The 25,362-nt window shown below is 39.0% G+C and overlaps 1 protein-coding gene across 4 annotated transcripts in view; it reads right to left on the bottom strand.

Annotated features, from left to right (window-relative positions):
• ENPP2 (ectonucleotide pyrophosphatase/phosphodiesterase 2) overlaps window positions 1-25,362 on the bottom strand; it is a 115,365-nt gene that overhangs the window by 16,664 nt on the left and 73,339 nt on the right. For all 4 annotated transcript variants that reach the window (XM_008983321.5, XM_002807644.7, XM_035277555.3 and 1 more), the window contains exons 12-19: window positions 19,704-19,812; window positions 16,469-16,594; window positions 13,301-13,332; window positions 12,510-12,637; window positions 9,054-9,141; window positions 8,829-8,916; window positions 7,559-7,743; window positions 5,241-5,292 (exon numbers count right to left, since the gene is read on the bottom strand). In XM_008983321.5, the coding sequence (XP_008981569.1) occupies window positions 5,241-5,292; window positions 7,559-7,743; window positions 8,829-8,916; window positions 9,054-9,141; window positions 12,510-12,637; window positions 13,301-13,332; window positions 16,469-16,594; window positions 19,704-19,812 (808 nt within the window). The remainder of the gene's footprint in view (window positions 1-5,240; window positions 5,293-7,558; window positions 7,744-8,828; window positions 8,917-9,053; window positions 9,142-12,509; window positions 12,638-13,300; window positions 13,333-16,468; window positions 16,595-19,703; window positions 19,813-25,362) is intronic.

The following is a 25,362-nucleotide window of genomic DNA, read 5'->3' as shown; positions in this document are numbered from 1 at the left end:
CCCTGCCTGAGTAATGCCTACTGAGAAGCTAATGAGGACAGTAGTTTATATCAAAGCATCTAGTATTTCAGAAACAACTTCCAAACATTGATATACCAATTTTTTTTTGTCATTGAGCAAAAAGTCTCTCTACTCAGGTCATAAAATGTACATGAAAAACAAAATTTCCTTTTGACATATTCCTTTTGTTCCCACTCAGAATAAGCAGCATTTTCAGATGGAAGCACATGGGCTTCAGTGTCATATAAAACTGAGTTCAAATCTAATCTCAGCTCTTTATAGCTCTGGTACTCTGTAACTCCGAAAGCTCAGTATCTCCCTGGAATGTTGCACTGTTTTCAGGCAAAATATGTAAAGTGCCTTGTCTAGTCTTGACCCAAAGTAGCTGTAGTTGTAGCAGTTGCAGCTGTATTGTTTAGTATAGGGTATGTGCCCCAACCCAATCCTGGCAAAGAATATTACTAGGTAAAAGTTGGTAAACTTCAATCTACCATCAAATCCATCTTGAATTCTACTATAAACAATTACTATGTATTGATTTCTTCCAAGTATTCCCCAAAACACAAAGATACACACACAGATACAAACATTTAGAAACAGGAGTGAGTATATCTCCTTCTTTCTCTAGAACAACTGATATCTCCAAAGAAATTACACAAATGAGAAACATTCCAGAATTGACAAGACCTAAAGATGATGCTCTCTCTGTAGCCATATTCAAGACTCTGCTTTAAAGTTAACAAGAATTACTAGTGTTTAAGTACTTTTTCTTTCCTTCCTTTTTTTTTTTGAGACAGAGTTTTGCTCTTGTTGCCCAAGCTGGAGTGCAATGGTGCAATCTTGGCTCACTGCAACCTCTACCTCCCGGGTTCAAGTGATTCTCCTGCCTCAGTCTCCTTAGTAGCTGGAATTACAGGTGGATGCCATGAAGCCCAGCTCATTTTTGTATTTTTAGTAGAGATGGTGTTTCACCATGTTGGTCAGGCTGGTTTTGAACTCCTGACCTCAGGTGATCAACCCGCCTCGGCCTCCCAAAGTGCTGGAATTACCGGCATGAGCCACCATGCCAGGCCATGTTTAAATCATTTTTCTATCCAAACTAACTTCTCATTGTGTATGATAAGGAGCCAACCACACATCGGTGTTAAAATGATTTCTAACTCCTTTTTCACAAAGATGATGGTGAGTGCTAACCTAAGAAAATGTGCAACGTTTTTATAGCAATACCAACAGAGAAAAGACTAAGGTGAAAATAAATGGTACAATTATTCTTACAGTGAAAATGATACTTGACTATACTGCCAAAATTGCTTACTACGAGATATTTTTTAAATTTTTCTTTTCATTCATTCATTCATCCATTGACTCAACACCACAAGGAAATGAGTTATCATTGCATGGAAAGTCTGCCAAGACATTAGGTATTTGAGATCCAGAAACAACACCAGGCATGCAGTTAAGATCTGGAGTCTACCACATATCTAGAAATATTAAAGCTTAGTAAACAGTTAAGATGGTCATTCATGAGATTACATTTTTCTTACTCTTTATTTTAGTAAAGGATTTTATTCCATAACAGTTTAAATATATACAGCAAAATATTGCCCAAGATTAACTTAATATACCTCTTGTTTATCACAGATATCCCTGTGGTGGTTTCACTACTGGTACATTCAGTTTTTACTCATGTATTCTGTACGAATGTATGAGTGATTTTACAGCATATCACACTGAAACAGCCACATATGAATGTTACAAGTGACGTGTGTATAGCACATAACGTATTCTGAAAAATATCAACTACTTATATCTGTGTTTTAAAAAACTAATAATAAAAAGAGTATAACTTTACATCTGTATAGAAGTTTAGGTCTACAAACTACTTTAAAAGCCTTGATACGCATTCAAAGGTACCTAGAAAGGGGAAGTAATTCCCCTGAGCATAACACAGGTGTGCTCACACACATGGTGGTTTACATTCACAAGGTTCTCCTCTAGTAGGGCAGACATTGAATATTTCAAATGGGAGGCCAAATTTATGGCACAGGAATCTTTATAAGGCCTGAAAGAATGCAGACCAAGGAAACATTACTTTGCCGCTGAAGAAATGACTGACATAGAGCCCAAAAGGAGACAAAGCCCAAGAGACAAAGACAGAGAGAGAGTGACAGAAGAGCATTGAGGGTTACACATATGCTAGCATCTAAGCAAGGAAATGCATTGCACGTAATAAGACAATTACTTTTGAAGACTTTCTTGTATCATTAAAGGCTGGTGCCACTAGGCCATGAGCAGTCTTAGAATAGCTCAGGCTATTCTACATTCCCCTCTAACATTTTATGCCACTACTTTAAAGCCATGAATTAGAAACTATCGGTGGTACAATTGTCTCAGAGTAATCAGTGTCAGCCCAGTGTCAGTACTCAACAAATTCTTGCCAAATGAATCCATGAGGATTCGTTTCCACAAAAATACATAAACTTTAAGCTTCAGTGGTATAAAAAGACACTTCAGTGACATAAATAAGACACTCATGTTCTACTCTGAGCGGAGCAATGAAGATTTGATCTTACTAACTATAGCTCCTTATCGCCCTGATGCCTCTTATTTGTATGCTCTGAAGTTTGAGGTTATTTATTTTTTATTTAGAGACAGAGTCTTGCTCTGTCACCCAGGCTGGAGTGCAGTGGTGCAATCTCAGCTCACTGCAACCTCTGCCTCCCAGGTTCAAGTGATTCTCCTGCCCCAGCCTCTCAAGTAGCTGGGATTACAGGCATGCACCACTACTGCCCAGCTAATTTTCGTATTTTTTTAGGACAGACAGCGTTTCACCATGTTGGCCAGGCTGGTCTTGAACTCCTGCCCTTAGGTGATATGCCCACCACAGCCTCCCAAAGTGCTAGGATTACAGGTGTGACCCATGGCACCCTGTTATTGTTTATACTGAATTGGTACGTTCAGCTTTTATTCATGTATTCTGTATGGATGTATGAGTGATTTTACAGCATATCACACTGAAACAGCCACATATGAATGTTACAAGTGACGTGTGTATAGCACATAACGTATTCTGAAAAATATCAACTACTTATATCTGTGTTTTAAAAAACTAATAATAAAAAGAGTACAACTTTACATCTGTATAGAAGTTTAGGTCTACAAACTACTTTAAAAGCCTTGATTTGGTTATTGTTTATACTGAATTTTGTCCCCATATGACAAAACAAATTAAATGCAGAAATGTTTTTCTCAGACAGAAATGCTTTAGTACCATGAACAGTCAGACTTTGAATCAGCGAAAACATGGGAGTCTAATAGAAGGTACCATAATTCATTTCATTAGTGACTTTTAGAAGAGAAGCATCTGGGTAGTATTTCTCTGCCTTGGCGACTAAATATATGAAAAAATTGGAATCATGAGACTCCCCATCTTTTGACTCTGGCAATGTTCTAATTGTTCTCATTATAATGACACTGTCGTCCACTAGATGTTAGGTGTCGAACATTGCAATTCACTTGCAGAGGTTGTGAAGGATTTGTGTGCCTTCCACCAACAATGGCCTATCTTCAAAGTCAGGTTCATTCAGTTCTATGCCAGAGTCTGTGTGGTCTGTGATCAATGGGAGAAGTGGGATGGTGGAGACACAGAAAAGGAAGAAGGAGGCAGATGAAGATCTTTAAAAGAGGAAAAATAAGTCAAGTAAATCAAATCTTCTACTGGTTTCCTCAGCTCTACTTAATCAGATTGGAAAGAGCACATATGACAAACAGAACCATATGTAAGCTAATAACTCAAGTGATGCTCTCAGGAGAATTTGACCACGTTCATCTTTGTTGCATGACTGTGGCTGCTATGCTTGAATTCTATCTGTGTTTTAAATACACTTTTAGTCATTTCCTGGCTGTTTCAACATGCTATCCCATCTACTTGAGTAACATGTATAGGAGGCTTTCCTTCCCCTTCTGTTTTCCTTCAATTTTGCAAAACTTCAAAATCGGAAAAAAAGAGCTTACATGGTAGATCGTGTTATTGTTCCTAATTATTTAGTGCCTCCACCCATTGCCATATGACTTGCAGGATAGAGTCCCTGTGGAAAAAATAGACTTCCCTATGCCATGGGTATCATATGCTTAGCTTTGGCTAGCAAACTATGAATGGAATGACAAATGCTTTATAAAAGCAGAAGCAGCCTGGGCATGGTGGCTCACACCTGTAATCCCAGCACTTAGGGAGGCCAAGGTGGGCAGATCACAAGGTCAAGAGATTGAGACCATCCTGGCTAACACGGTGAAACCCCATCTCTACTAAAAATACAAAAAAATTAGCTGGGCATGGTGGCACGCACCTGTCGTCCCAGCTACTCAGGAGGCTGAGGCAGGAGAATCACTTGAACCCAGAAGGTGGAGGTTACAGGGAGCTGAGATCGTGCCACTGCACTCCAGCCTGGGCGACAGAGTGAGATTCTGTCTCAAAAAAAGCAGAAGCATTGAGGCCCAGTGCACAGTTCTGCCACTCTTTTCCCTCTGCCAAGAGCAGGGTATGTCTCTGATGGAGGCTACTCCTTCAGCCTGGATTCCAGAATAAAGAATACACATGGGGCAAAGTTGCCCTTGGCCTATAGCCAGCATACTGAAATGGAAGCAAGAAAGGCATCTTAGTACAAATCACTGAGATTTTTTTTCCTTTGGTCATATCAAAAGCTTGCAAAAGTTCACTAATACATGCTTGTTATCATTGCACATAAAATAAGAGTTAGGGCTCGAGATGATCCTTCATGTGAGGGGGGAGTTCTGATTTGATTCCTTCTGTGAATCTCTCCCTATCACAATATATACACTGACTCTTGAAGTAGATAGCTTCAATATAGGCACCAGCTGCTATTATTCATCATTGTGACTACCATTCCCTTTAGAGGAGTGCCCCATGGTGCCTTAACTTATGACCCATCAGATGCAAAATGGATTGCATATTTTTCAGAGAGCTTAAAAGCTATTGCGGGGGTGAGGGAAGCTATTGGAATTTTTCTATTACACAGCTGGCATCTCGAGTGCATGTAATAAACCAATACTCTTTGCCAGATAGGTATGAAAGTCACCAATTTTATGCAATACCAATTTTTTTTTGCAATACTAATTTTAACTTTTAAAAATATCATGTTTACACTATAATGTACATAAGATGACTTCAATTTTTGAAAACTGGAAAAACCTTATCTCATTATTTTCCATCAACCCCTTACCTTCTGTAGACCCTTTTGTATGAAGCCGTTTGTTGAGTTCATCCAACTTGTTCTTCATGTGTGAAAACCAGTAAAGGGAAAAAGAAAGTAAATCAGAAGTACTGTTTCCTTCCTACGCCCTTCTGTCTACTTAGAGCCCTGTTAAATTCAAAGGAGAATGCTAAACTCCATTCATATCATAGACTCATTTGAGGAATTGCCATTTTCTCTGAAATTGACCTTGTAGGCTCCACTTGTAGCAGTTCCACGTTCATAAACACCTTCTGCAATATCTGTTTCCTTTCCTTAAAACTGTGGATAATCACGGTACCAATTTCCCATGTTAGTACTGATGTCTATTTGGGCATATATATGTAAGTTAATTAGGACAGTGCCTAAATGTTTCAGATTAATCTCTAGGCACACAAAGGGATTCCCAAATTATGAAATCACTTTTCACCAAAGCTAAAAAGTAATGACTCTGAATCAATTCTGAAACATCATGGGTCAGCAAGTCTACCCTTCACTATATATCCTAGCATATGTGGACCAGAAGACATTTCCAGTAATGTCTGTGGCAACATTGTTGTAAGAGGTAACATTTGCAAATTACTAAGTGTTCTCAAGTAGGAAAATGAAAAAAGTCCTTCTGGTATATTTATACAATTAAATATTAATCACTGTATTAGCTGTAAAAATAAGTGAGCTAAAACTTCAATTTTTTGAGACTTAGACCTAAGTCTCAAAAAATCATAATGATAAAATAATTGTGGTACACACACACACACACGCACACACACACACACACATATGTATATATATATATTATAAGAGCATTTATGAAAAATTTTATAGCAAGCAAAACTATAGTACGGGTTATTTTAGGAAACTATGCAAAAGATTACTTCACACATTATTTAATAAATATATAATGCCAGGCACAGTGGCTCATGCCTGTAATCCCAGCACTTTGGGAGGCCAAGGCAGAAGAACACCTGAGGGCAGGAGTTCAAGACCAGCCTGGCCAACATGGTGAAACCCCATCTCTATTAAAACTACAAAAATTAGCCAGGTGTGGTGGCACGCCCCTGTAATCCCAGCTACTTGGGAGGCTGAGGCAGGAGAATCGCTTGAACTCAGGAGGCAGAGGTTGCAGTGAGCCGAGATTGCACCACTGCATTCCAGTCTGGGCAACAGAGCAAGACTCCATCTCAAAAAAGAATAAGATAAACCATCCAAACAGAGTGTATGGGATTAGTCTCTGCACCACCATCGCATCCCTGTTGCACCCTCCCAAACTCTGCTCTGTGTCCTGGGAGAATGACCTCTAGGGATGGCATTAAACAGCAAACCTGCACTGTGGCTCCCTGTTGGGCTCTACCAATGGAAAACATTTGAAAGGAAGTACAGGGGAGGGAGATGAGGGCAGCTCCCTGCTGGGCTGCAATGCACAAGCTGCACTCATTGGCCAAATACGTTAGTTCCTTCCTCTTCAGCTCTCTCTCTACATGTTCTGGAAACTTACTCCCTCCCTTCACCCTTCAAGCCTTGGAGGGTACCATGCAAACCCCAGGGCCATTCACCACTCCTCATTGACTTCCATCCACCCTGCCAGCCTTTGTAAATTACTCGTTAAATATGACTGAAACAATTCCTTTAAAGTCTTTCTTTTTTTTTTTTAAAGACGAAGTCTTGCTCTGTCACCCAAGCCGGAGAACAGTGACATGATCCCAGCTTACTGCAACCTCCGCCTCTCGGGTTCAAGCTATTCTCCTGCCTCAGCCCCGAGTAGCTGGGATTAGAGGTGTGAGCCACCATGTCCCAGCTAATTTTTTTGTATTTTTAGTAAAGACAAGGTTTTGCCATGTTGGCCAAGCTGGTCTGGAACTCCTGACCTCAAGTGATCCACCTGCCTCGGCCACCCAAAGCGCTGGGATTATAGGCATGAGCCACCACGCCTGGTCTAAACTCTCTTTCAAAGCTTCTTCTATATGGGCCACCTGTTTCCTGTTGGGACCATGACTAATAGACATGTGACCCACAGTTGAAAAAACAGAAAAAGATTTTGATTGAGAACTGGGACTCCACAGAATAGCAACATCAATTCTGCTTTTTGTCTTTCATGATCTTTACCTATTTAATATAGTAGTCACAAGCCACATAGGGCTCTTTAATTATAAAGTAATGAAATAAAAATTTTAGTTCCCCAGTCACACATTTTGCTCTCATTTTGAACAATGTTACTATAGACCACGTCCATTGTCATGGAAAGTTCCACTGGCCAGCACTGTTGGCCACCCAACAATCTCCTCCACGATAAACATAAAGATTATTTCTACCTTTGGCTCTATGTTATCATCACAAGTGCAGCCGAGGTCAAAATCAGACTGAAGGTACATAATCCCTGGATAACTGGGTCTGGTAACTTCCTCTGGCATCGTTGGCCTGAAGGTATTAGTACGCAGAAGATGATTCAGACTTCCATGGGTCCCATTGTTAGGAGCCGGCTTCAATCCCAGGAGATCTAATGAAAAGTAAGAAAAGGAGGCAGGTGCTTCTTACATTATTTTTGATGAGATATGGTAAGATTTAAAACCCTTCACCTTCTATGTATCTGAAAACTCTGAACACAAATCAGAATTGGACAAAACCAAATTTAGATGGCAGGCACTTCCTCATTACCTCCTGAGCCATTCTGGACTGACTATATCTTTCCATTGCTTTCTGAAATAGCCATGTTCATTGTTTAACCATTTAATAGAATCCCAGAAAGAAAGAGTGAAGGAACTAGGCTTTGACTAACTATTGCCTGTATCTCTGGTAGTTACAACCCAAAGACTATCAGTGTCAGTATCACTGTTTTTCTGCACATCTCTGGGACTGTTTAACGCCATGTTATTAAGTAACTATAAGTCTGCCCTCTAATGACTCCACAGAAGTGTAGGGACATGAGGAGGCTTTGGCCCCGTCCCCTGAAGTGGCACTGAGCAATGAACAGGCTGATTTCATAGCAAGTGAATGGTTGCCAAGTGTTTATTCAGTAATTTGCTTGAGCTCAGAAGCAGGACAGGAGAGAGTTAGCAGCCAAGATGGGAAAAGAACCCAGGAGACCCGACTTGCAGACTCCCCCTCTAACCACCAGACTGGCACTCCCTTACTAAATAGGAAAAGTTGTCCTCATTCAGCAACTAGAAGCTCAAGGAAGAAAAATAATTAAGAGCACATAAATAGTTGGCCAGGATGCAAGCTGGCAACATTTTAACTGGGCTACAGTGCGAGAGATGGAGGTGGGAGAGGGCTCTGTGCAGAACTCTTGCTTCATCGGGTCTCTGACCAGTGGTGTCAAACTGTAATGCTATGTTAGACCAGCCAGAGGCTGCCAACAGCAACACCGTGAAAACGCCCTATTAGTCAACTGTTGAAGGAAGACAAAGAAGCCTTAGAAGGGAATAATATTCTGTCTTTGAACCAATGGGCAAATTACAAGTTTTTCTGGAGAAGAGAAGGTGATTCCAGAAAAGGGACACCTCATTTCTTTCTCTGACACTGAGAAAGGTCATATAGTAACTAAAGATTGTTTCAATAGTTTTGATTAAATGAGTGACTTACCACACATGACATTGTAAAGTTCAATGTTTTCAAATGGAGGTACTTTAGTCTTGTACTTAAATGATGGGCCATAACCTACAAAAACAGTCTTCCGAGAGAAAAGAAAAACAAAAACAGTTAAGCATTGTTAGGTAGGAACCCTTCCTCTATTTATGTCACACCACCGTTACCTATCCTTTCAAAGAATCATAAAACACAATTTCAATTCACAGTTTGCCATCATACCTGCATGCTGTTGACCTTGTTATCAAATCCATGGTCTCCCTGGAAAAAACATTTTCCTGATGGTTTCTTATAAACATCCAAAGGTTTCCTAAATTAAAACAATGTTATCATCAGTTAGGATTTCTCATGAAATTACTCTGATAAAAAGATAACTTCAGGGTACAAAGAATCTCTAAGAGGCTTTTGAAAGTCTATTTGTCTCTATTTTAATGGTATCATCCTTGTGATGATGAAAAGAGGACGTCATTCATTTCTCCAAGTGACTTTTCTATGACAGTCATTGGAGGATAAATGGGGACCTGTGAACAGAAGTCACGAAGCCCTCCTTGAACCTTGTGCTTACACCAAGCAGGGCACTTGTCAAAAGTCATAGTCTGCCTACCTCGGTGCTTCACTAGCTTTGAGACTGTAAGATTCTCAACTCTAGGGCCATGTTCGTCTGGTTCGCTTCTGTGTACTCCTTCCTAGGCTCAGCGTCAAGACATGGTAGACACTTTAAAAATATGTGATGTCTCACCTATTATATACCCATAATAATTTAAAATTTTAAATAAAATAAATACGTTTAAGCAATGAATAGAGATCTGTATTCTAAAAAAATGTCTGCATGCAAATCTGTCAATATGTAATACAACTAGAGTATAACTAAGCAGCCAACTTAACAGTAATCGTGACATATCTAACAAAGCATGGCCTCACCTAGATCATATCTCTATTTAGAAATAAAAAAAAAAAAAACAGAAATACTGCTCTCTAGACATCAAGACCATCTGACATTTCCTTTTGTGACAGAAGACACCTTTTGCAAAAGTATCATGTGACCCTTTTCCAAAATAACTTTCATGTTTATTTAATACAAATATTTCCTAAGTACCTATGGGTACATAGCACTGAAAGTGCTTTGGGAAACAAAAAAATCTAACATACAGGTCTCCACCTTTGGAATAATAAGGACTTGGGATAATAAGACATATTATCCCAACATATAATACCTCAACAACGCAAGAAGAGTTATTTAAAAGATGCATTGTTCTCAAACCTGCAACCTCGGGTGATCCACCCGCCTTGGTCTTCAAAGCGCTTGGATGACAGGCTCATGTGAACCACCATGCCCGGCCTAAAAGATGCATTGTTAACCAACATGCCTGGTTTTTGGCTACACTAATTTGCCCAACTGACATCATATTTCCCTTAACTTCTACTCAGCTCCCGTGTTTTTGCTATATGAACCTACTACCTGAACCAGTGTGACCCCTTCCCAGCTGCCCCATACATAGAAGGTCCTTTGGGGAACATACTCAGCCAATTAATTTTAGTCACATCCCTGTAAATTCTCCATAAGGATTCCCCACAACTTTTTTTTTATTATTATACTTTAAGTTCTGGGGTACATGTGCAGGATTTTTACATAGGTATGCACATGCCATGGTGGTTTGCTGCATCCATCACCCCATCATCTGCATTAGGTATTTTTCCTAATGCTATCCTTCCCCTATCCCCCTACCCCCTGCTATCCCTCCCCTAGCCTCCACAACCCACTGACAGGCCCCAGTGTGTGATATTCCCCTCCCTGTGTCCATATGTTCTCGTTGTTCAACACCCACTTATGAGTGAGAACATGCAGTGTTTGGTTTTCTGTTCTGTGTCAGTTTGCTGAGAATGATGGTTTCCAGTTTTATCCATGTCCCTGCAAAGAATATGAACTCATCCTTTTTGTGGCTGCATAGTATTCCATGGTGTATATGTGTCATATTTTCTTTATCTAGTCTATCATTGATGGACATTTAGGTTGGTTTAAGTCTTTGCTATTGTGAACAGTGCTTCAATAAACATGTGTACATGTGTCTTTATAATTAGAATTTATAACCCTTTGGGTATACCCAGTAATGGGATTATTGGGTCAAATGGTATTTCTATTTTTAGATCCTTGAGGAATCACCACACTGTCTTCCACAATGGTCAAGGTAATTTACACTTCACCAACAGTGTAAAAGCTTTCCCATTTCTCCATATCCTCTCCAGCATCTGTTGTCTCCTAATTTTTCACTGATCACCATTCTAACTGGTGTGAGATGGCATCTCAATGTGGTTTTGATTTGCATTTCTTTAATGACCAGTGATGTTGAGCTTTTTTTCCTATGTTTGTTGACTGCATAAATGTCTTCTTTTGAGAAGTATCTGTTCATATCCTTTACCCAGTTCTTGATGGGGTTGTTTTTTTTTCTTATAAATTTGTAAGGATTTCAATAATTCCTGTTCTCCAAACATCTTTCTTCATGATCCCACATATTTAACTCTAAGTACACACCAGAAAATTACAGTATGATATTTATATATTTGTCATATGTATCTCTCTAAATGTTCCATACTGATACAAGTTTCTAGATGACCAACATTTTCTCATTATCTTCTCGCTCACAAATTCATACCTAGCTAGAGTTCAATTATTGAGATAGATAAATTCACAGCACTTTTCTTAAGTAGAAAGTTGGGGCAATAGTGATTGTGAAACAGCTACTTCCAGGTCTATGTGAAAATGGATAAATCCTTAATAATTAACTCTTTGGAAGTGGTTAGAGCCTCTAGACATGTCCTAGACCACATTCAAAAGCAAGGAACCTTCTCTTTGACATTGGAGTCTTTTGTAGTTTAATAGAAGGTAAACATAGGTAGTATTTAAAGCAATGTAAAAAATTCCCACAATAACAGAGTTTTTAACATTAACAACATTTTCTAAAGTCTACTAAAGCCAGGTGTGGTGGCTCATGCCTATAATCCCAACACTTTGGGGATTTGGGCTGAGGCAGGCAGATCACCTGAGGTCAGGAGTTCAAGACCAGCATGATCAACATGTAGAAACCCCATCTCTACTAAAAATATAAAAAATTAGCTGGGTGTGGTGGTGCATGCTTGTAATCCCAACTACTCAAGAGGCTGAGGCAAGAGAATTGCTTGAACCTGGGAGGCAAAGGTTGCAATAAGCCAAGATTGTGCCATTCCACTCCAGCCTGGGCAACAAGAGCAAAACTTCGTCTCAAAAAAATAATAATAAAATAAATAAATAAAGTCAGCTATGAATATTGCTGCAAGCGAAGTCTCATCAACTGAGATCAAATCAGCCCAATGTGCTAGGGCAAGGTCTCATTTATGCTTTTGACTTAAGTAGTAAGAATAGAGGTTAGAATGTAAATTCAAAAAAATGAAACACACACACACACACACACACACACACAGATGCACTGACAGACCACAAAGAGACACCACGATGCCGAGACCCAGAACATAGAGATATATTGTCTCAGCACTAATTGTTTATGCAGCCCACAAAATCTTTGGAAACAGGGAGATTTCCAACTGATATTTCTTTTAGCGATGACTAAGTCTGATAAAATATTTCCAGTTGCCAAAGAGGTGGTCATGGAAATGAGAAACAGAAACAGCCCATAAGCCACTTACCTTGCCACATGCCATCTGCGATCCACCAATAAATGGATATCCTCAATTCTTCTGTTGTTGGCATAGTGTAAACGTTTGGGAAGGTGCTGTTTCAAGTAAGGTTTAAAGTGCTGATCTGGTTTTTTACACTGAAATAGAAATGGAAAAAGACTTTAGATGGAATGTCTTTTTAAAAATTTCTTACAAATTCTCTCTCTAGAAAGTTGAAGGAGATTTTAAGCCTAACAAAAGGTTAGTGAATAAATGAAATTTATTTCCATCAAATAATGCACACTGAAAACAAATAAATGCAAAGATTAAATAACTTTAGAGATGGGTGAGACCATCGCTAAAAGCAATTCACACTCCAAGGCCTTTCCCGACTCCTTCAAGTTAAGCGGTTTGGGGTGGGGTGTCGGTGGGCAAGGAGGAGTGCCTGGGTTCAGGCTTATCTGATTAGATGCTCTTATGTTATTGAGGTCTCTAACTAGCATCCGGAACAATGCAGCAGAGTGGGTGGGCAGCTCTGGTTCAGAGAAAGTAAAGATTTGTTTAATCATGAATGAATACTTTTCAGTTCTAATGGAAGGATCAAATATTCTCCCTTTGTATCATTGCCGAGACCGTTAGGGAGCCTGCAGCTGACCACAGGCCAGAAGTTTTGAAAGCTCTTAAGGAAACAAATATACAGGATGGCAGGGCAGTGAGGAAAATGTTCCTCCCGCCCCCGGGGGGAGGCACACACAGGAGGGAGGCTGCTCCAGGGGCAGAGGACTATGGAGGGCAGAGAAGGGACAACTTGCAACACTTACTGTGAGATTGGCAATAATGGCTTTGGGGTCATCTGTTCAAAGAGAGGAGAAAGATTTCAAAAGAAATCACAATCATTACCAAGAGAAATTATTTTTGAAGCAAGATACTCAATTCTTTCTTCATCCATCCCACAGAAGACTATCACTGTAGTGTTTTGTTTGAAAGATATATAAATGTGTGTGGGTATTTAACATTTCAGTCATTGATATGCAGCTAAACAAGTGGAACAAATCCCACAGTAAACTTCCCTCCTAGGTCCAGCTCTGCTCTTCTGGAGGGAATTCCTCCTTCCATAGCACCAGAATACTGCCAGGTAAATTGCTTCTTGTTTTAAGTTCTCCCTAAGGGTTCCTCTTGGGACAGTTTATTTGCAGTTCGACCTCAGGAACTAAACTGGGCATTTGGGGCTTTTAATGTAACTTCTTATTTATCTGCAGATCTTTGAAAGAAGTCTTCACCCACTTTAAGATGAAACTTCTAATCCATTGGGTTATTTTTGTTAAAGGGAGTTTTGTTTCCCTAGTTATATTCTAGGTGTAATTATATAGGTAGCTGCACCTCTCCAGCCATAGACACACACGTGCAGGCATCTCCTTTATTTTCAATAGCAGCAAGTAAAAGATTTTATTCAATACTCTGAACTAACTAAAAGCAAAACTATGTAAATGATGGCTGTGTATAAACTGTGGACAGGATTGTATTATCTGATGCTCCCCTTTTGGGCAGAATGTGGGGAGAAAGAGATCGTAGGTTACTTGGATTTTGCTTTGTTTTCAGGAAGTTTGCTTCAGTATGTTATTACGGAATCAGCAGAAAAGGAAAGCTGTGTTCAGAAGACAGAGCAGCTATCACGAGGCAGCCCTCCCTGGCATATAAATGCCAGTAGAGCAGGCCTTATCTGTATCACATGCTGCTGCATCCCTGGGCCTGTGCAGAGTAGACACTCAATACAGATTTTTTAATGAATGTTTGTTTATGTTTGCTAAAAATACATGAATAAACTTGCCTGGGGATATAACTATACAGACTCCAAAGACTATTTTCAGAATCCTAGTTCTAAAACTAGCAATCTAAAGCTAAAATGTGGATTCTATTGACCTTAATTGCATCCCTTACTAAAAAGCAAATAAGTAATAATGTAATAATAATAACCTAAATAGATTCCATACTGTGTGCCTGTCTCTCTATAAGAGCTTTGCAGGCATCTTCTCTCTGGTCAATCACAGTAACCCTGGGAAGTAAATGCTATTCAAATCCTCACTAAGCCAATAGGTTTTCAGAAGGAGAAGGAGCTGGCATTCCGGCACCCAAGAAATCTGATTGAGCAAGCCAGGCCTCATACATCATATTCCTCAAAGGGATGAAACAAAGTTCACGGTCTTTGAAAATAAAGGGAAGTCAATAGCATGCACTCAGGTAAGTCCCAGAGAATTACTAGGACATATCCAATGCCTGAGTTCATGTTGGGAACATCAATCCTTCAATTCGGAAGTACTCAGTCTTTTCAGGCTAACAGTCCTCATTTTGTGTGAAGCAAGGGCAGTGGTTCAGCTAATCTGGGTTTAAATCTCAGATCTGCAACTTACTAACCATCATCCTCAAAGCTAGCTCCTTCACCCCTCTCTGACCCTTGATTTCTACAGTCTATAAAAGGCTTAATGATACTTATCACACAATGCTATTAAAAGGATTAAATAAAATTGTGAGTGTGTGTCCACGTGTGTGTGTGTATCTCAAATAGTGGTACGACATCATCATCATATTCAACCTTTATATAGCTTTGATTATGTGCTAAGCCCTGATCTACGTTAGGTAAACACAATTGCTTATTTAATCTTCCGAATAACCCTTACAGTGCAGACGAGGAAGCAGAGGTACAGGGCACTCATGTGGTGAGTACCTAGCAGAGCTGAGATATGAACCCAGACATCTGTGCCTGTCACCACCCTATGCTACTGTCTCCCACAAAATGAAACCACATTGGAAACTGTTTTTGTAAAGTACAAAACTTTTCATCATTGATGGTTATGATTTCATGGGCCACAGAAACTTTTTTTTTTCCTCCACTAAACCAACCTCCCCATTACATGTACTAATGTCAGAAATACCATTAAAAATAGAGAAAATCTTTTTTGCTTAGCCCTAAACAGCAAATACTAAAATCCAGGGGTGCCATAATGATTGCATCCAATCTATACGAGGGCAGGGAAGGGAGGACACAGGGACAGGAAAGGTCATGGAGGAGAGAAGGCAGAAACACCCATGTTTTGTTTATTTCACAACATTGCCTGGAGCTGACCTTGGAACAGTTCCATTTGTGTTGACTCGGGAACATAATTAGGGAAAAATTTAATTTTGCAAAGCTGTAAGGTTGGTGTCAATGGTTTCTTATTCCCAAGGCTAAAAACTCGAAATAATTTTTTTTTTTTCAAAGTACAGCATAAGCCCAGGAAAACTATGGACTTCTCAAAAGCTAGGTAGACAGCACCTAAAAATCTTAGCCCACAAATTAAGCTTGTATCAGTGGTAGATCATAACCTAAACATGTAAACATAAGTGACAAGATTATTCTTTCTTATTTCTAATCTTTCAGAACAGCTGCTACTTCCCAAGGGCTTAATATTTTCTCCTGCTAGCTTCTACCAATCACTTTTACAAACAGAATGAGCTCCATTCCACAAGGCTCCGAGGAACCCTCACAGGCCACATGTGGTTGTGCCAACCCTTACACAGACCCTCTAATTTCAGCTATAAAGGACCAGCCTGAACTTCTTATTGAAAAAAAATTCTTCTCTTATAAACAGAAGTTTGTGGTCATTAACATGCTTGAAACTAAGTACAATTTCCACATAAGAATAAGAAATATTTATATATTGCTATATATTTATATTATTATATTAATATTTATATAATGCTGCCATGTGCCAGGAACCATCCTAAGCAATATGCAAAGATTAATTTCTACAGATCACTGCTAGCATTTATCATCCCCATTTTTCAAATGAAAACACCGAGGCTTAGAGTTTAAATGACTTTTTCAAGGTCATTCAGCTAAGCAGTAGCATAGCTAGAATTTTTACCTGCGTACTTCAGCTTTAGAGAATGAGCCCTCACCTATTCCATTGTATTACCACTCTAATCACTTAATATTTTAAGAATCAACTTACATTTAGCATTATTGCTAAATTTGGATCGAATTCTTCCTAGAGTTCCAGGCACTAAAGTAATATCATCCACATTAGTTAGGTAATTACTCAAGAACTCAGTTCTGTCACATGTGACATCTTCCATTCCTATGGGGAGGGAGAAAAAGAGTATTTTCAAGCAATATTAAAACGAAAATCCTAACACAGACACTAAATATAACATCCAGGCATCTCTTTACTTAGTTTTTAATAACTTGATGAGAAGAGCTCTGACTTTTGAGATTTTTGTATTTGACTTTAAATGTTTTAATGCTTCTCTGTCTAATCTTTTCTCTAGACTTTTACTTAGCCATATCATCTTGCGAGCACTAGAAGGCTGAAAATGCATTACCTCAATTACACTTTAAGGCATTCAGCCAGAACAGCAAGACAAATGAAGTCACCAAGATTTAAAAAACAACAACAAAAACACAATTAGACAGTCTTTATAAAAAGGATCTATTCTTTAAAAAAAAAAAACAAAGCAAAACAAAGAAACCCTAGATTGCTTCAAACTCTTCCCAGCTAGGAATAGTATAAATGGAATATACAGTTCTGTATCTCTTTTATAAAATGTCATTTTTCAATTCTCTAATGTATCTCCTGTCTCGAGTACATAATCACCAGTCCTCACTGTCTCCACTGGTGGCCTTGGATGTTACTGACAAAACAATACTGGCAACAAGAAATGAGAAGGAAAAATGTCAATTCCAATGACCACCCAAACTGAAAATCAAAATAACATTAAAAACAAGTTGTAAACAATGTAATTAGTCAGAACTGAAAGCTAGCAGCTAAAGCATGAGAAGGTTCTAGGTAGGGAGTTTTTTTAAACAACAAATATTTCCCCTCCATCCCAAGATTTTGTTGCCTTTCCCCATCAAGAAAAATTATTTTATCAAAATGCTTTTATTTAAAACATTGTTGTAAACTCAAATCTTAGCAACATAGACTATGGAGGCTGCTAGAGACTTTATCGAAATGTATGAGATGACCTAGAATGATGGAGAAGTTTTAATATATTGCTCAGTACAATTCAATATATGAATACTCTGTAGCAGGGAAAATAATCCTGTTGAAGAATACTCATATACTCACATCCTGTAAAGGATGCCGTAAGGTTTAAAAGTAAGGAAATACAACCAAGTACCCAGATCTGGTAAAATTCAAAGTATCACCTCCTGGGATCCCAGATCCAAAACCTTCCCTTCTTCAATACAAATTGGAATGAAAAGCAAGAAAAAATAAATAGCCTAAGGATTATATATCTTATACTTTAACAGTTAAACCCTTAGGAAGAAAAAATAAAGCAAAGAACAGCTATGTTTTAGCACCATGTTAGCCCAGAAAGGGTAAGTCCCCAGATACATATTAACAGAGGGATGAAAGAATCTCCCATTTGTTATATTTCTAGGAAGTCCCTTATGCCACCCCAACTGTGAACGACCTCCCTTGCTTTCAAAGTCCATCAGGCACCATGCTATAAGTGCTCCTCAAATGTCATCAGCCTTTACTCTGCAGACCAGCGTCGTGGAGGGGTGTTAATGTTCTCGCCTGAGAGATGAGGAAACTGAGACTTGGAGAGGCCACAAAAGCTATATAGTGTCATATAGCTGTTAAGTGACACCGTGCAATTTGAACTCCCATAAAATTCATTCCAACTCCAAAGACCATGCCCTAAAACACTAGACCATACCACCTTTTAAGAAAGAGGTGCTGTATACTTTGGTAGGCCAAAGTGGGCAGATCACCTGAGGTCAGCAGTTCAAGACCAGCCTGGCCAACATGGTGAAACCCCATCTCTATTACAAATACAAAAATTAGCCAGGCCTGGTGGTGGGCACCTGTAATCCCAGCTACTCGGGAGGCTGAAACAGGAGAATAACTTGAATCCAGGTGGCGGAGGTTGCAGTGAGCCGAGATCGTGCCATTTTACTCCAGTCTGGGCAACAAGAGTGAAACTCCGTCTCAAAAACAAAAAAGAAAGAAAAAAACAGAGGTGCTATAGTTGTCCCAAACCGAATGGATGTATTCATCTTGGAAGCCTGCACACTGAAAAGCCAAGGTTTTAACCTATCCATGACCTTTAACAATGTCTCAGCACATGACTCATTGGGACTCTTCTACTTAGATGTCTGGCTCCAGCACGTGAGCAAATGCTCTTGAACACCTCTGGGCAACTTAAATTGAATCAGCTTTGACATATGCTCCAACTTCTCTGACCTGTCTGTAGTTCTCCACCAAGCCAAACGCATGGGGCATGACTTTGCTAAGGGTTACATTTAGCCAACTCAGAGAAAAAAATTAATCCCTTTATCTTTTCTCCCCCCTAATTTCTCATAGATCTTATAGGACATTCTAGAAACACCTTCAGGACCAGAGCTAGGGAAATCTTCCTGCCGTTCTTAACAGAACTGCCAAAAGCCAATTTTCATCCTCCAAACTCCACTAGAAGGGAGAAGCCCCAAATTCCAAGGCTACTGTTTCAATCTAATATTTCTGGAATACAGGAGACACTCTCTAGAACTCAGTGTGCATGTCTCTGAGCCCCTTCCTCCTGCCCAGCTCTATAGTCGCATAATGTTTATGATGCTCTTGATCTTAAAGAAGTGGTCATAAATTTTTCTACTTCATAAAGTGATTTAGAAAAACAACTTCCTCTAACGCTTCTGCCTATCTCTAACAGTCCTCCAGATTACAGCAGGGCCTTCTCCTTTGGGCTTTGACTTCCTTCAGTGGATTCGGGGAAACCATTGGATTACACGCCACTTCTTTGACAAAAATCCTATGCCTCTGATCCGTTATCATATTTAGATGTGTTTTTTAACTATATAAACTCTGTGGGCTCCTTTTGGGGATGTGGCTGGCAGGGATGGGGATTATCACCTGATATGTCACATTCACAGAAGCAGGTATTAATATCACAAGGAAGCTGTCTGTATCACTTTAATAAGAGACAGATTTTTGTAGAAAGGCCTTTCCTGTAAAGAATAAAAAAATATAAAGGAAGTCTCAGCTTTTGATCAAAATGAACCCAGGGATCTCTCAGGTCATCTCATGCTTTTGAATCACGGCCTGATTTTTTTCCCCATCTTAAAGAAAAGGGGAAGGAGGGTAAGAATAGAATCTTGGCTTCTAAAGGCAAGAATTCTTTTCCTCAATATGATCAGAAACATTATCCATCGATCCTATTAGCAAAGAAAAAACAAAGCTTTACCATGGTCTCCGACAAAGATGACATTGACACACCGATGCAGTTTTAGCTGTTTCAGTCCATCCATTAATTGCCCTACAGTTTTGTCAATTTCCCTCAGAGGATTTGTCATCTGGGAAAAAGAAGCAAGTTAGTCCCCACAGGGTTTTCTTTCTTTCCCTTTCAATCTCTCATAGATCTTCTACCCCTAGAACATTTTGGAAAGAAAACTTCCGGCCCAGAGGCAGAGCTTTGTCTGGGGAGATTGACCTGCCATTGCATTATTAAAGGAAATCTGATCTAAGAATGCTATATATGCTTTCTTTTGAGAGAATTAAAACCTCTCCTCATCCAATCCCTTTAAAGATTCTTTGATATAAAAATGTCAAAAATTTTGTGAATGAAAATTCTTAAAGAGATAAAATGGACTTTCTAAAATGTGACAGCATCCTAGAAATCCAAGAGTTTTGAGAGTGAACAGAAAGTCAGATAGACAGTTCCCTAAGTAAAATCACATTAGATTTTGAACCATGGCAATAAGAGAGACATTAAGTGAATCAAAAGCTGTTCTGAGGTTAAAATCATAACCTTCCATTGGATAATAAATTAGATTATCATTAATACAATGAGATCCATCTTGTTCTATGTAATTTCACTGTTGGATTCTGCAAGCAATGGATTCTTAGTAGAAGAACCTATTCTAAGAAACAAGTTATTGCTTCTCACTTCAGTTATTTTAAAGCTGATTTTGAGTGAAATAAGAATCTATAAGAGTCCTAACTTAAACAGAAGTGAACCTGAGTTTGTTCTAGAATGTTTCTTCTTTAACAAAATATGAAAACTCAATTCTTTTCTGAAGACCATTTCCAAAGCCTAAAAAACAGTATCCATCTCTCATTTTCTTACTTCAAATGGAAGTTTCGAACAGCATGAACGCTTTCACATACTAAAGTCTTTCCATCCCCCTTTCATCTTTAACTGTACAATGGAAAGATTCTTAAGAAACATCTCATCTGACAAAGAATAGAAAGATAGAGGAAGCATATTTAGATGAATTTTATAGCTTAGCTAACAATCACATACATACACCCAAGATGATTAAGATAAGCACAACAGGGATTTGAGTACCACTTTTACTCAGACACATGATATTATCTTCCACTAGCATCTTCTCAGATGAATCAAGACCTTTCCTCCTTTCATTTCACCAGAAAAATCAGGTGTAAACTTCTTTTCATGATGGGAGTCAGTATCTCAAATCCTATCCCAACGAGGAAGTCACGATAGAGTTTCAGAAAGAGATGTGCCATATAATCTGAAGGGATTAACAGGTGTGAAGCAAAGTGGTATTTGCTTCTGAGAAAACCATGCTCTCCTGAAGGATCTCTGTCTAGATAAAGAAATACCAAATGCACAACAGGTTTTAATCTTTGGCAATGATTTATTTTCCTTTACTCAGCAGGATGACCCAGATAAAATCCACAACCTACTTCTTAGGGATCAGTTCAGAGGATAACAGATAAGATACTGCTTCAGAAGTGTTCAAAGGTTTTAGGAAAAATAGCAACTGATGGGCTCTTCTAAACATACTGAGAAGAGTAGATATTTCTTGTGGAAACGGCATACAACTCTATCTGCCCATTATTTTCTCTTTCCTTCTGTCTCAGCTCTTTCCTTCTCTACAACCTACACCTTTTCTGATCACTGAAGGCTCAGACTCCTAATCTAAGCCAACTTCCGATTGAGTTCTAATCCACATTGTCTTTGAGAATACCCCCTTTTACCTTGAAGGGTTGTTCTCAAGAACCAGGGCCACAGACCATGTGACTGATCCTGTGAGTAAGTGCAAACAAAACCAATCTTAACAGTCACTCCAGCCTAAATGTTAATACTAGTTTTGGGGCAACAAACTCTTAAAAAAGGGAAATACTTCTCTTTTTCCTGTTATGTTGAGAACTCAGGTAGTCTTCGCATCAGTGTTAACCTCTGAAGCACCACATTCTTCTGGACTCAAAGCCAAGGTCAGTGCACCAGAGTTTTTCTAAAACTTACTCAGCCAAGTTTCCAACCAAGGCACTGAAAGCAACCTTCAACTCAGACCTGCCCGCCACAAAGCTTTGGAACAGTAGATAAACTTACTTTGTCCTGACGAGTTTCCGCAGCATAATGATCCATCCTATGTATTTTTCTTCTTCTTTTCTTTGGAGGAGCAACTGGTCTTTCCTGTCTCCTCTTAGGGACAACTTTCCTCTTAGGTCTCTTAGCCGGAGTAAAGGGTGAGCCATAACTACTCTCCTGTACTGGCGGATAGAGATGTCTGTACTCAGAAGTCGTCTGTCCCTCTGGGTCAGATGTAAAGCTTACACTTTCCCATCTGGGATCAGCAGAGTCTCAGTTAGAAGAACTAAGGCTCCTTAAGTGAGAAAAAATTGGAATAAGGGATGGATGATTCGAGGAACTCTATAGAGAGAAGCCTCTTAAATTGATGTTGATGCTGTTGTCACAGCTTCTTTGCTGAGAACAAGAATCCAATATAAGAAAATCTAGTCACATGGGTTTCTTTTTGCTGATATATTTGGATATACAGGAAGGTGACATTAGAGAAGCTCTGTATTCCCTAACTCCTGCATTAGGAAGAGACCAGTCTTTGGTTATGAAAAGCTCTCCACTTATAAAGAACTAACTTAAAACTAGGCCAAATACTAGCCACTTGGACATTTCAAGGTGACAATGAGGTTCATGTAAGTGATTCCATTCAGAATCTGACAGGTATCTATCTGTTCATGCCAGCAAGCCAGCAAGTATGTCAAAGCAACTGTCACCTTCATTGGCAAGGATCAAGGATGGAATGAAACATAAATAATAAGTAATCCTCCTTAATCATCAATGTACTCCCACAAATCAGAACTTTTAGCAGGAGAAAGAACTCATTGACAACTGAGGTTTTCAGTATAGAGAAACTCTAAGCCAAAAATCTCATTTAAAATTAGAGATAAAATCTTAAAGATCATCAAAAAGTCATCTCTTTTTTATCTTGGTATATACAGATCAAGAAAGAGTCTACTCATGCTCTTGCTATAAGAAATCTGCTTTTAAGGGGAGTTACATGCTATGGGTTTTGTTTTGAAAATCGAGAGAGCAGTAAAGTTGACACATAAACTGAAGATAACCTTTTGGGATTTCCAAATGCTGGAGGAAAAACAGGCCCCTGATTTGCTGATGGTGCAAAGGTGAATTAAAGCAGCAAGCCTTGCTGGTTACCTCACTGACTTCTCTTGGGAGGACTGTCCTGAGAGCCATTCAGATGCAGGAAGGGGCGGGAGGAGGAACAATGTTAGTGTATCCAAGAAGGGGGACATCTGCCATGCGATTTCACCATTTCCAGGGCAAGCCACGGCAAAGGCACTTCTGCTTCTGACTCATCCACTCTCCGCTAGAGCCATCGAAAGACACAGCCCGAAGACTTTGGTTTTGTTTGTTTGTTTTTTTAATGCTCCTAGTTTTAGGCAAATCTCCATGAGAAAAGCAGCAAAAGGAAAAGAGGATTTTCCCTTTCATGGTCACTGAACACATTCTGCTAGCGATCAAGTCGGCCCATCAGACTCTATGCCATCTGCAAGAGACCTCAACATTCCAAAGGCTCCAAAGGTGAGCCCTTCCGATTGCAGCAGGTTAGAAGAGCAGAAGAGTAGGGTTTAGTCAAACTGGGTTTTCATCCAGTGATTATATTGCATGTATTTCCTTCTTCAAAGGTTAGAGGTAGATGAAAGCTAAGTTTTCACTGACCAGCCATACTTTAGCCTGAATTTAGAAATTTTAGCCTGAGGTTATTAAGAGGATGGGAGGTAGAGGTGCAGATTTCTCTGCTTTTCAGGATACTTTGCCATCTGAAGGTAGGGACTAGCCAGCCAAAGCTCTGCCTCTAGGCCTGGAAGAGCAGCCGAACAGGGGGTCACAGAGAAAGCATAGAAGGTCGAAAAGAAAAAGATTGCGCCAATAATCAAAAGCAAGCATATCTTTGAACATTCACCATTACACTCTGAAACCAGGAGCAATACAACCTTTCTTGAAGCTATTAGCTCAATGTTTGGTCATCTCATTTAATAGCTTTTGAGAATCATCCTGAAAAAATGTTCACTCAAATATTTAGCAAATAAAGCATAAATTTCAACTGAATTCATCTTAGTATACCATATAGCATTTTGCTACTTAAGGTCGTTTCCATGAAATTCCAAATATGAGTTATTGTCTTATATGTAAAACATATGTTACTAATTTTTAATCTTTCAAATAGTATGTTATAATCTTTTCATGTATAATAAACATAAATAATGACATATAGGTAGGCATATAGGACACATAGGTATATAAACCAATTAGCCTACAATAGAAGAGGGGTTTTGCTGACTTGCTTTGGTTTCATGTTTTAAAAGTGTAAACTATTTTGGTTTTTCTTTCAGTTAAAATAAGATTCCTAGAACCAGATGAGAAATAACTGAAATCTGAAAATATCTCTTGCCTTATGAGAAGAAAATGACCAGGTTGTCAGGTTGCCAATACTGAAGATAAACTCCAACGTATCCAATTAAGAGTTTACCCAGTAGACATATGAGAATACCCTAGTTGCAAGAAGTAGTAATACTGAAAATACATCACATGAATACTTTCAACTCTTAATGCAAAAGTACTGTAAGAAAAATCTGTTCATATATTTATGAGCAACCCTGAGGATAGAAAAATTATAGCAAGTTAAAGCCTCCTATATCATGCTTCATTGATTCCCTACTCATTACTTTCAAAAAAACTTGTTTCTTAATTAAAACACATATACATATACTTTCATGCTTGTAATTATAACTGAACTACACATATTAGAAATCCAAAGATGTTTATTGATAAGGAACATTTATCGTTAAGCCACATAACTTTAAAGGTTTGAGTTATACCTCATCTGTATTATGAAAAGCCAACTTTTGCCATAAAAAAATGTTCTGTATAATTTGAACATAGTTATTAACTGACCACTTTGCTTATCTACTGGACTGAAGGAGGGTTAAATGGTTCCATGGAAGGGACTGTGGTTTGGGAGTCCAAAGTTCTGTGGTTCTGTCTTCAAGTTCTCCACTTAGCAGCCAAGCAAAGGTATCAGAGTCCTGCTTTTAAAAGAATGGCCATACTAATCCCTGTTTTGCCTACCCAACAGGTTCTTTGGGGGGATATTATTACCCAAGAGGTCAAACATTTAAGTAGGGAACGTGAAACTGCTTAGGTGTTTTGTTTTGTTAACATGTTGATAAAATGTGGTTCCTTTTGTTCCCTTTAGGTTCATCTCAAAGAAAGTCATCCTAAAGATAAAACATCCATTCCTGCTTTGGTGTCTATTTATTTATTTGTTTGTTTGTTTGTTTGTTTATTTTGAGACGGAGTTTCACTCTTCTTGCCCAGGTTGGAGTGCAATGGCGCGATCTTAGCTCACTGCAACCTCTGCCTCCCAGGTTCAAGTGATTCTCCTGCCTCCGCCTCCTGAGTAGCTGGGATTACAGCCATGTGCACCACCATGCCTGGCTAATTTTTTTGTGTTTTTAGTAGAGATATGGTTTCACCACATTGGTCAGACTGGTCTCAAACTGCTTTGGTGTTCTTAACCGGCATCACGTATGCAGATGTTTACCTCATTTTATCA

The sequence above is a fragment of the Callithrix jacchus genome, chromosome 16, assembly GCF_049354715.1.
Source record: "Callithrix jacchus isolate 240 chromosome 16, calJac240_pri, whole genome shotgun sequence".
In the NCBI taxonomy this organism is placed as follows: domain Eukaryota; kingdom Metazoa; phylum Chordata; class Mammalia; order Primates; family Cebidae; genus Callithrix; species Callithrix jacchus.
The sequence above is the reverse complement of the archived record's forward strand: the minus strand, read 5'-3'. Positions and strand labels throughout refer to the sequence as shown.